This window comes from Phascolarctos cinereus, unplaced genomic scaffold, assembly GCF_003287225.1.
Source record: "Phascolarctos cinereus isolate Bilbo 61053 unplaced genomic scaffold, phaCin_HiC Scaffold_4;HRSCAF=312, whole genome shotgun sequence".
Lineage (NCBI taxonomy): Eukaryota > Metazoa > Chordata > Mammalia > Diprotodontia > Phascolarctidae > Phascolarctos > Phascolarctos cinereus.
Window position 1 is genome coordinate 106,531,387 of NW_027555847.1, and position 13,166 is coordinate 106,544,552.

At 33.7% G+C, this 13,166-nt stretch overlaps 1 protein-coding gene across 1 annotated transcript in view; it reads right to left on the reverse strand.

Annotated features, from left to right (window-relative positions):
* Window positions 1-13,166, reverse strand: part of CNTLN (centlein) — a 471,389-nt gene that overhangs the window by 167,874 nt on the left and 290,349 nt on the right. The window contains 2 exon segments of the mRNA XM_078152483.1: window positions 1,530-2,455; window positions 8,467-8,558. Coding sequence (XP_078008609.1) covers window positions 1,530-2,455; window positions 8,467-8,558 — 1,018 coding nt within the window.

Sequence of the window (13,166 nt, forward strand, 5' to 3'; positions counted from 1 at the left end):
TATTTACATGCACAGTATTTATATATATATAAACAAACATAAAATATATCATTTATAGAATGAAGGCACAGGTACCAAAATCTTGAGGAATTATGAACAATTAAAATTGAAATATACCTTAAAGATGAAGGATAATTCCTAGTTGAGATGTGAATAAGATGGGATCTCACCCAATCTCAAATTTAATGCTTTTCCAGGAAGATAGGCAAAATTGTGAATTGTGCACTTCATAATGGAATTCTGAGCTAAAGGGACTTTACAGAATAGCTAGTCCAACTTACTTTTACACAGCAATAAGCTGAGGAAAAAAAAATAATTGTCTTGTCTAAAGTCATACAGAAAATTGCAAGTCTTTTTTCTTCTAATATTTCACTTCCTGAACATAGAAAGCTGAACCAGATGATATATTCAAATCTGCAATCTATGGTTCTATAAAGAACAACTTTAACAAAATGGCCCATAGTGATACCAAAATTGATAAAATTGGCCAACACCAGCAATAAGTTTTAAAGAACTAAAGTACATTTTAAAAGCTACACATATAGTATTAAAAACTGGTTCCTTTGAAATAGTGTGAAAAATTAGAGTTCAAATCTGTTATTCATGTTGAGTATAGGATAAAATAAAAGTGATGAACAAAGGTAATAAAAAAACCCTACTCATTTGCCCTTGTGGATTTATTGTGCATAGATAGACAGACAGACAGATAGATAGATAGATAGATAGATAGATAGATAGATAGATAGATAGATAGACAGACAGACAGATAGATAGATAGACAGACAGACACAGGTATAGAAATAGAAATAGATAGATACATATATGGACAAAGATTAGAGAAGGAAACATTACAGATCTTTAGTGCATTCCTGCTGCCTTTCACTGGGGCCTATATGATTCAAGACTGGGGAGTTACACCAAGATAACTTTAAAGAACTAATTTTTTTACCATCATTCAATTAAAGTTAGTACAATGACTGTGCATAAAACATACATGAAATAATTAGTGAAGATGGTTCTTAATTTAAAGGATGTTAAACAGCTTGTAGACATCTGGTAACAAGCTGAAATGGGTCATTCAAAATTTATCTAACTAAATTAAGAAGGAAAAAATGTTTCTCCTCCTGGGTCGGCATGTCACAAGATAACTAAACCGACTTAGTAGGCTTGCCTGGGAATCCTTAGCTGTCAGTGGTGAATATGCAAAGGGCCAGCAAATTAAATCAACCTGCCAAACTGTCAATTTCAAGCCTCATGACTGCATGAAAATAGCATCACTGGAAGAAATCAAGCATTGCCTTCTTTTGGGCTTCCTGGCACCTATTCAAATACTCATGCAGTTGTGGCTAATTTTGCATGCAAATTTCAGTCAATAAGCTCAGAACAAGACCTCCCAAGATATTTCAAAGGATCTGACAGTATTTTTTCTGAATACCAAATCGACAGTAGTTGAAATTCAATCTCCATTTGCTAGTGCTTTACATATGCACACTGTCCCCTCCAAAGAGCTAAGTTAATGAGAGCCGTACCTGCTTTCACTCACATCCTCCCAGTCGTCCTTATAGTTCTCAAACACATTGCTCATAACCTTGATGGACTGATTGAGAAAAGCCTGGGGACGTCCCGTGGCACCTTTTTTCTTGGCTGCTTTAAATTTAACCTTGGTGGTAGTTGTCTTACATTGTCTAGATTGTTCAGTGCTCACCACTTTTAGAGTGGGCTTCTTGGGCATAGCTTTGCCCTGGTACCGGTGAACTGACTCCTCTTGCAGCTGGACTAGAGACTGTGCTGGTAGCTGCATTTTGACTGGAAGCAGTTCTGGTGGCTGGACTAGAGACTGAGTTGGTAGCTGGGCTGGAAACGGTGCAGGCAGCTGAGCTGGAAACTGAGTTGGTAGCTGAGCTGGTAGCTGTGTTAGAGGCTGTTTGGGTGGCCATAGTGGTGCCTGAATTGGCTGTCGTGGTTGTACTGACTGCATTTCCTTTATATGAGGAATATCTTGCATCTGCTGCATCTCTTGCATCCGTTGCATCCCCTGCATCTCCTGAATTCTATGAACTTTCTGAATTTGATTTGTGTCCTCCACTTCTTGTACGTGATTCCTCAGCTTTTCATTTTCTTTTCTCATCTCAATTTCCACCATTTTTTCCTTCATAAAATTGACTTCTGCCACTTGTTCCTTCAGGGATTTGACTTCCACTACTTGCTTTCGTAGGGCCTTGATTTCCATCTCCAGCTCCCTGATCTTGAATTCAAGAATAGTTCTGTCTTTTTCCACATCTTCCTTCTCTTTCCATAGATGGGTTAGCTCTTTTTCTTTTGCTTTTGCATCATCTTGCTGCTGTTTACAGGAAGATTTCATTACGTCATTTTCTTTAGTTAACTTTTTATTTGCTTCTTTCAATTTCCTTGACTTTTTCTCAAAAGCCTTCAATTGTTTTTCCAAAACAATAACCTAAAACAAAAGTGCATATGATTTAATTTTTTTCCTTGTTAAATCCAGAATTGTGAGAACATTGTAACTTAAAATGTTTAGTTTCTGAAAATAAAGTTACCTTTACCAGAAGGTCAAAATCAATCTAGATTGCTTAATGAATAAATAACTGTAAGGGAACATAGATGAATACATTCTAACATAAAAAGCTACATCTGTTTGGCAAAGAGTAAGTAAATGGTAAAAGAAGGTAATAACATTCTAGATAAAGTGAAACAGAAGTCTAAGTAAGTTAATAGATACTGCTAATATATTCTGAGACTGATACTACTTTGGCTATACATACAATTCACTATGAACAATATTTTCACAATGGAAAAATTATCTATACAAGCAACATAATTTGAAAGCATAGACATAAATAACAAAAAATAAAATAAAGCTTACATGAATTTGAACATTTAAGTCATGGGCTGCAAAGCTGACAAAATGATTGGATTCAAAATTTAATACATCTTAAAAATAAAGATGATTTCAATGGTGTTTAATAATTTTCTAAAAGGCACTCAAATATCTTTACTTCTTTCTAATACTGCACAACATTTCTTGGACATATTTTCTTTTTAAATATTTTCTAGCTGGGAAGACACATTTGATAGTTCCTTTTTACTCTGCTCTGACAAAGGATTGAGACTAGAGGGAAACTTCTGAGACCATCAAATCCATCTCCTTCATTTTACAAAGGAGAAAAGTAAAAGAAAGGAGAAATAAAGTGGCTTTCCCAGGATGACACAGCTAACATGTGTCTAAGGATTTGAACCCAAGTTTTTCTGGCACAAAGTCCTATGTCCTAACCACGGTGTACAATGCTTCTCATTTTGGCTTAGTTAGGTACTACAGAATGCTACTTTTTCTCTGGAATTCAGAAAGTTTAGTCTAACAGCTAAAATACAGAGGACAGATATGAGATTAATTAGGTAACTAGGGTTTCCTCCCCAAAGTCATCTGTCTAAATTGTTGGTATTGGTTGTCTAAAATGTCTGTTTTGCCAGATAATTAAATCAACTCCTGATTACTGCAAGCTGGGTAAACCTATATTTGAAAAAGCCAATGCAAATATTTTGTAATTAAAGGCAAATGATTTTAGATTTATCTTGCCATCACAGATGAGAAAGGCTGAATGTATTTTGGTTCAATTTAGTGATGCTTTGCTAAGGTCTGAAGAGGTTGAACCCTTCACTTCTTAGGTTACCACAGAATAAGAAATGAACATTTTTTTCATGGCAGGATATAATTTTTACCATTATTCTTATCAATAGTAGATGATTAAGTATAAAATAGAATAATAAAGGCCAGTTCAACATAATGTAAACTAATCTCTCAAATAAGAGTAAGAACTAAACTTGATTTCATTGATACAAGAAACTCCCTCTATCATCTCAAGTCAATACCTTCTCTTTTACCTTTTAGACAGCTGTTTACATCACTAAGAGTTAAGTAACTTGTTCAGGTTCACGCAGCCAACATGTGTCTTCCTGGATTTAAGGCCAGCTCTCTATTGGCTATCCCATGACTGCCTCTCTCCAAGAAAGTATAATGAATTTATCAAAGTATTTTAGAGGATTCTAAATGTACTCAGATGCATTAAGTCAAGTATTTTAGAGGCCACTAAATTTACTCTTAGTATATACGTGAAAAAGAACATGTGCAAAAAAAGAACCATACCTATTTCCAGAATTTCCATTACTAAGTGCTTAAAAAAAAAAAAAGACTGGCTTCTAATTTATTTTTAAAATAATGTCCCTAAAAAGAAAATTGATCGCTTACTAATAGGCTAAAATCAGAGAAGTCAGTAATACTGGTAACAATAGTAATTCCAAAATTATATTACTGATAAGGAATATGATATAACTTCTAATACACAAATTTCTATAATATTACTCCTTTATTATTTTTTGCATTACATTCAATCAATCATGTTGAATTGCTGACAGGGAATTGGGAAAAAATTCCATGTGGTATAGGGAAAAATCTCTCTGAAGTATAAGTCTGACCATGTCATCCCTTCTCACTTCCCAACAGACACACACACACACACACACACACACACACACACACTCTCTCTCTCTCTCTCTCTCTCTCTCTCTCTCTCTCTTTCTCTCTCTCTTTCTCTCAATAAACTCCTGTGTCTGGCTCTCAATTACCTCCAAGATCAAATACAAAATAGCCTGTAAAGCCTTCTGCTAACTAGTTCTTTCCTACATTTACAATTTTTTATTTGATTGCCTTCCATACACTCTAGGATATGGTGACCCTGGCCTTCTTGCTATTCCTTATACATGACACTCTGTCTTCTAACTTTATGGCTTTTTAGTGGCTGTCCCCATCTCTGGAATGCTCTCCCTTTTCACCTATGCCTCCTGGATTTTCTCAAAATTCAGCTCAAATCCTACTCTCTGCAAGAATCTCCTCCTTAACTCCCCATTCTATCCACTAACTGCCCTCCTTCTGAGATTAACTCTCATTTACACTGTATATAACATGTATGTACATAACTGTTTGAATGTCTTCCCCATTAGAATGTGGGATCCTTGAGTAAAGTGACCCTGTTTTTCACATTCCTTGTATTCCCCAGTGGTTGACACAGTTTCTAGCACACACGAGGTGCTTAACAAATGCTTGTGGATAATGCTGACGATACAAGAGGCCTTGTCTTTCAGTCAGGAAGACATAATGGATGTGTGACACTGGGCAAGTCACCTTATTTCTCTGTGCCCTATTTTCCTTATATGTACAATGTAAAAAATGGATTCTATGCATCTGTGTTCCCTTTCAGTTCTAAATCTATGATCCTAAGTCTGACATTTACTAAGCATGAACATAAGCAAGTCAAATTTAATTTAAAGTTACAAAAAAGGAGGCAGAGTAGATAGAGAGCTGACCTAGGTTCAAATCCCACCTTTCTCACATATTCCCTATGTGACATTGGGCAAGATCCTTTCCTTCTTTGTAACCCATACAACTGTTGAAGATGGGGATTCTGAGGTCCAATAATTTATAAAAATATTTTGATAACTTTTTCAATATAATTGATTTCTTTTAAAATAACCTATATTTTATTTATGCTTTTTAAAAATTATTTTGAGAAGTCAGCCATAGATTTTCCCATATTGACAGAGGTCCATCATACAGAAAAGGTTAAGAACCCCTGGTTCAAGACAAAATGCTGAGAAGGTGATAGACTGCATGGTAGGTATTTTCTTACTGGGAATCTCATATACCAATGAAATCATAATTCCAAACCACAAAACTAGTATTTTTAAAATTAAATTAGAATTTTTTTTTAATTTGTAAAGGACTGATTGATATTTTACACACCAGTTAAAAGTCAAGGGTAGGTGTATTAAAATTTTTAAAAATTTTCTTTATAAAGCTTAAATAAGTTGATAACAAGTTATAGATAGCCAAAACTATACAGGAATATAAAGTTAATGATTGTATTACTTTAATTTTCTTATAAAAATGTGAGGATGGAAAAGAGATCAAAACTGAAACAGTATCCCTCAAGAATCCATATAGTGGTTTATACCCTTTGACCCAGCAATACCACTTCCATTTCATTAACTAATTCAAGATAATAAATAAGGAAACACATATCCTATTGACTGAATGTCTCAAATATGAATATAGATGTTATAATTATTTAAAAAATAAGTTCATTTAGAAGTGTTACTAAAATCAAATTAGTGTTGTCCTGTATTTTCTTTATCAATGAATATTCATATTACATGCATTGCCATATAAAGATCTGAGAAAACTTTTGATGTTATAAAGGGGTCCTCAAACTTGAGAAGGTTGGGAACTAGTAGTGCAAGGAACATTTCATAGGTTCTAATATAATGTTGTGCACACTGAAGTTCCCAGTAGATGCTATCAACAGACTGGCTTCAAAATACAATGAAAAGTGAAGTAGATATCAATTTTTTTTAGAAAAGAAGGATGAAGGAGGAACTGAAAGAATAATCACTTGGCTTCTGGGGTAAAGCATCTAAAATATCAAAGAGAAATTCCAAGTGGAGAGCAAACAAAATATGTATTTTCTTTAAATATTTCATGTTCAATTTTTCCTTAACTAAAATTTTTAAATAAATTATTATCATGGAAAGATGTAGAAACTTTTATTTAAAATAAATCACTTGATAAAGCATAATTCAAAATGTTACTCTACTGATTAAAAAATACAATAATTGATATATTTCAGTTCTCCCAGATAAAAACTATACTTCAGTCCTGACCAGTTCTGCTCTTTTCTTTCTGAACCAATCTGGATTTCTTCTATAAGGCATTAATGGCTATGTCAAAGTAGTTGGTGCTACTGTAAAATAGGGGAAACTATCTAAAAGAAAGTTATGATCATTCCATTAATCTCATTTAACAGTATGGTAGTGATAAGTTAACATGCTAATATGAAACATGGCCCAACTAAAAAAAACTTATTAGTTATTTAGAACTTAAAATTGATTTTTATACTTCTAACACTTAAGGTATTTATGGTAAAATAAAAAATAAATTCACCTGGAATTATACCCCAAGGCTGCAGTGTGGTATCATATATCCATAGAGACACATACCATACTGAACCTGGCAAACAAACTTATGTTTTTTAAACATAAATGATAAGCTACTATAAACTATATGACATCCTAGATGTTAGTGATGAAATAATTTCAATTACACATTCTACTTTAAGATAAATGAATGTGAGTATTTCTTGCTAATACTTTAACATAATGTTTGTCATTCAGTAATAACGAGATGACAGCCTTTGTTACCTGACCATATGGCAAGTGTTGTAAGTATATGTGATCATATCTGCTGTAAATTATTAGACGTTAGTCCAAAAATACAGGAAAATAGATGTAACCATACTTACATCTTAGATTATATGTTCTTGTATTATTATATGTTCTCCTGGTGTGGCCTGGTGTGAAAGATTTCTAAGAAGCAAAGTTAATCCAGTTTGGTCAAATGACAATCCATTTAAAGAGTAAGTGTGTTTAAAGAATGATTTTTTTAAATTACAAAACAAAACATATGGCAAAATACAACTGAGCCCCTTAAGTGAACATCTGTTAACATAACATGCTTGTGTATCAAAATATGATTTAAAACATAAATATGAATCATAATATTTACTTGTTAAATGATAAAGCTCATAACAATACCTGCCTGTTAATGTTAGGCCTACTACATAGTCAGTGGGATGCTCATTATAAATTAAAAGTAAATGATGAACTTATGAGTAGATTTTAACTACAGAATTCAAAGTAATTTACTTTGTGCAAATAATTTATATTTAAAAATCAAAAAAGCATACAATGAAATTGTAATATGAAATTTAAAATCTCTGCATAACTCTTCTTTGGCTTAGAAGTTAGATGTTTCCACATTTAATATTGCATAGCATAAAGAAATCTAACTTTACCAGTTTAAATATCTGAGCTATACCCGAAGCGATGTGCTACAGTAGATCAACTGTTAGCTTCAATACTGGGAAGACCTGAGGTAAAGTCCTTTCTTAGACACATACAAGCTGTGGGCACCCTGAGTCAGTCACTTGACCTCTTGGTGCTTTGGGCAACTCTCTAAGACTTTTAAGTTGCAGGGAAGGTGCAGGCCTATACTGGTAGAAGCAGTTTCAGTTCCGATCCCAATGAAATTGCAGGTTCAGTCTCTATTCTTGTTCCTAAACTATAAATAGTAAGAAAATATTATATTTTAATTTTTATATCTATTGCTTTCATTTCTTTCACTCTAAAATATTTTAATCTAGCCACACATAAGTACAATTGTCTCCACATTTATTCCATACTCACCGATTTTTGACCCAGTTTTGGCAAACCAAGCCAGTGAACTAAAATTAAGTACTACCAAAAAAGTTTAAATTAATGAGCTCTAGTTTAAAATAACATAATCCTTTATGTTAACATTTAAATTTAACTTGCTTAGCTCTATAGTAAAGATTAATATACCTTCTGCAATGTCTCATCTGACTTTCGTTTCAGCTTCTTCTCTGATGCATCATTCTTGAATTCCTGATTTTCACAAAGTTTATAGAGTAATTCTGGCAGAGAATAAATAACATATTATGCCACATATTACACTATAATATCACTGTGTCATATTCTGTATATAAGTTCTAAAATTTCTCAATTATGAATATGTAGTCTTATTTTCTTGTCAAGTCTTCAGCCAGTGGTTGCATAGTGACCTCTTCCTCAGCTTTGGGTCACATAATTATGGATCTTTGCAGTATCACAGTATGTTTTTTTTTCCTGCAGTACAAGCTTTTCAAAGGCACAATAGATCTGCAGGTTAAAGATGTTATACTTTTATTCTCACTTTCATTCTTTTATAGACTATTCCCCCTTTGCTTTAAAAGCAGAATTCATTTCCATTTTATCTATATAGTCACTACTAGTTTTGTTCTTTGGGTCTTATTCCCTGCCAGGAGGATGAAAGTGATTGCTCAACAAAGCAAATAGAGAATTAGGACGGACTGAAACTTTAAACCATTTTTGTTAAGTGAAAGATCATGTACTCTACAGGATAAATCACAGAAGTCATTTTCCTGCAAAGCTGTGAATTCATAACAATTAGAAACTCAAATGGCAGAGTGAACTAATGTCTACAAAACATGCCAAAAAGGAGCTAACCTTTTCCTGACAAATACAAAATTTACTATTAACAAAATAATTTGCAAAGTTAAAAAAAAACCCTGAAAATCTTTGTTATAAGTACTAAAATTAAAGGGGACCAGAATTGATTGAGCTGTTATATTTGCATATTACGTAAACCACTGTTGTCAAAAATTTTTTCATGTTCAATAATTTTAGGGAATAGTAAATCTTTCAAAAATAAAGGGAAAAGATGAAATTGAATTAGACTACAGGAATAGGTATTAATGTTTCCTTGAGAATATTTGTTTAAAGATATAATTTTAAAATATTTAGATATTTTAGGCCAATGAAAACTCTGATTTATCAACAAAGGAGAATGAGAAAATAGTTTTATTCACCATACAGTAACAATCATCTTGGTTTAAACAGCGATTATAAATTTGTTAGAATAAATTAGGCATTTCTTTTGTCTTTGGAACATGCCATACTCAATTAAAACTTCTGTGTTCGTGAAATAAATGGAACACTATTCTACGAATAACAAAAGCTAAAAAAGGGAGAACTCTTCATCTAGGGAATATGTACCTTTACCTTGATAGTACTCTCTTAGCTCCCTTGTTTTTATTTTTGTTTTGTTTTTAATTATAGTCCCCTAACAGTGGTACTGAATATATTTACAACATTTTAAAAGCAATGCACAAATATGATATGCAAATAATATTCATCTTTATGCATATTTAGCTATCTAGAAGCCTACTGTATTTCTGGGTACAATATTTACCACTTACTTGTCTTAAAATCAAGATGTTTCTGGGTTCAAAGTGAATAAGCCAGAGAACAAAATAATAATCAAATATATTAAAACAGATGCTGCAGAACCACTAACAAATAAAACCACTGAAACGACATATTTTTAAAAATCAACTAAATGAAAGCTTGTTAAAATAAACTGCTATAAAAGTAAATAAATTAAATAAATGCTACATCACAATCATCTGGAGTCATATCTATGGAACAAAGTTAGTCCTCTTTCCTAATTTCTACAAATCAAATCAACAAGTATTTATTTGTGTCTACTGTATTCAAGATACTGCACTAGGTTCTGCTGTTAGTTAACTGTTGTCCTTTGTGCCCAAAGAGAACCAAAATAACAACTCTATGTCAGCGTCAAGGCACAATATGTATGACTGTAGCTGATCAGACCAATGAGCTTGGAAGGCTCTATAACAGATTAGGCACAAATAGTGCATCTGAACATTTGGAGTAGTGATATCTCTAAATTTGAACAGCTTCTGTTTCTTTTAAGCTACTGCAATTCTGCTTTGCTCACTGAGGACAGTGCCTTCTTTGATGTGGGCACACCATACTGGGCAGTCCTGTGCCAGTGTCTCTCATGTCTCATAGTCAATTCCAAAGTTCTTCAGAGAGACCTTGAGAGGTTTCAGCAACGTTTTTCAGATGCCTTCAATGAGGATGAAAATAGCATCAAGTTCAGCTGCTACACTGATGAAAATTATTTAACTCAAAAAGGCTACAAGACAAAAATAAAGTGGAGGGTGAGTTCATGCACTGCTTTTTGTTCACAGATGATTGTTCATTCAGTGCAGCCTCTGAGGCTGAGATGCAACTGAATATGAATCAATTTTCTGCTGCTTGTGCTAATTTTGACCTGACAATTAACACCAAGAAAACAGAGGTTCTCCACCAGCCAGCACCACACCATCCATATGTGGAACCATGAGTTACATCAAATGCAGAAATTTTGAATGCTGTAGATTAAGTTCATTTACCTTGGCAGTATACTTTCTAGGGATGTAGACACAGATTATAAGGTTGATGCATGCATTGCCACAGCTAGCTCAGTGTTTGAGAGGCTCCAAAAGAAAGTGTGAGAGAAGAGATATCAGGGTGCCTACCAAATTGAAGGTGTACAGAGCTTTTGTGCTGACCTCATTGTTGCATGCCTTGACAGTATGCCAGTGCCATGCCAGAAAACTGAATCACTTGCTTTTGAATTGTCTTAGGAAGATTCTGAAGATCACCTGGCAGGATAACATACTGGACAGTAAGGTCCTTTCTCAAGATGAACTGCCAAGCATTCAAACTCTACTGCAGAGTGCAACTCCAATGGGCTAGCCACATTGTTCAAATGTCAAACATGTCTGCCTAAAAACGATTTTATGGAGAACTCACACGAAGCAAGCTGGTCAGGAGAAGCAATACAAGGCTAGCTCTCTTAGGCTTTAATTGTAAAGAACGTGTGGGAATTATCATAATTCCACAATGACTTCTAGAATCAGAAGTAGAATAGTAACAATGAAAATTTTAACTTTTGAATTATTACATTAAAATCTAATATTTCTAGGCTAGGCATGGCAAAACTATAAAACAAAAACTGGAAGATTCATCCCTGGTTAACAACAAACTCAAGGAATGGTTTCACCTTTGCCAATATAGAGGATGACAGGTAAAAGAATGAATGAAATTGAACAGCCTTTTCTCTGGGGGTTCTTCATTCCTATTATTGAGGGATGATCCAATTCTTTTTTTAAAAACTTTCATTTAATTCTTTAGGATTTTATTTTTCCCCAGTTACATGTAAAAACAATTTTTAACATTCGTTTTTATAACTTTGAGCTCCAAATTCTCTCCCTTCCTCCCTCCCCACCATCTCACCCCTGTTGAAAAGGCAAGCAATTTGATATAGGTTATACTTGTGTAGTCATGCAAAACATTTCCATAATATCACATTTTGAAAGAACACATAGACCCCCCAAAAGAAACCTCCAGAAAAATAAGGTAAAAACTGTATGCTTCAATCTATATTCAGACACCATTAGTTCCTCCTCTAGTGACAGATAGCATTTTTCATTTTAAGTCCTTCAGAATTGTCTTGGATCATTGTATTGCTAAGAATAGCTAAGTCATTCACAGCTGATCATCTTATGATATTGCTGTTACTATGTTCACAGAAGATTTTACTTTGCATCAGCTCATGTATGTCTTTCCAGGTTTTTCTGACAGCATGGCAGGTCTAAACCTTAAGGTCTTGATCCATATTATTCTAAATCTAAAGGACACTTGTTGACTCTTGATTTAAGAGCTATTCAATGACGGACCCAGGGTAACCTAGGACAGAACTTGCACCAGAATTATCAACTTGCTCTAAAGGAAATTATGACATACAAATCTCAGCTTCCACTGTTTTTATTTTCTTCAGCATAGAAGCAATAATTTTCACTTTACGGATTATTATCCTATCTTCTCCTTTCTTTCAGACCAAAAAAAGGTTTAACTAATTCTAAATTGTCTCTAAACCTTTACTACTACTTATCCCATTTTCTTTCTTCCCAATGCAACTTTTTCTCCACAACAAGGCTTCTTTGTCCTATCACTTCAATGAAATTGCTCCTAATATCATTAAAGATGTCCTTATAATCAGAACAAGTAATTCTTATCTTTCCTACCTTTGTCCTTACTTCCTCTGATGCTTAACACTACTGATCTTCAGACTTTTTCTCAATATGACTTTCATGGCACCATCCTCTCCTGAATTTCCTTCCCCTTTTCTAAAGCTCACTTTCCTATTTCCCCTCCCCTAACTGGGAAAAGGCTACCACCGTGTAAGTAAAATTTGGATTAGATAACTCTAAATTTATTACTTAAACCCTTACTTACAGCAATGTTTTTGTTTCTTGTCTCACTTACAAACAGGTTCACAAAATTTTACTGCATTTCACTATCCACAAGCCCTTAATATCATCTGTAGACCCGGATAAGGCATTGTGAACTCCTTTTTCAGACAAATCATATAAAAATTAACATATACATTCCAGAAGCAATCTTTGGTGAGTTCCACTATTCCTATTTCTCCATGCATTGACATGTTGATAGTATCTATCTATCACTATTTACATTTTCTCTATCTGTGAGCCAAGTCTCAATATTAAAAAACTACCATGAATCCATGGTGACTCAATTTTTAAAAACTGTTTTGTTGTGGAATCTTACCATGAGAATTTGTAAGTCTAAATGAATTACATTCTTTGGCT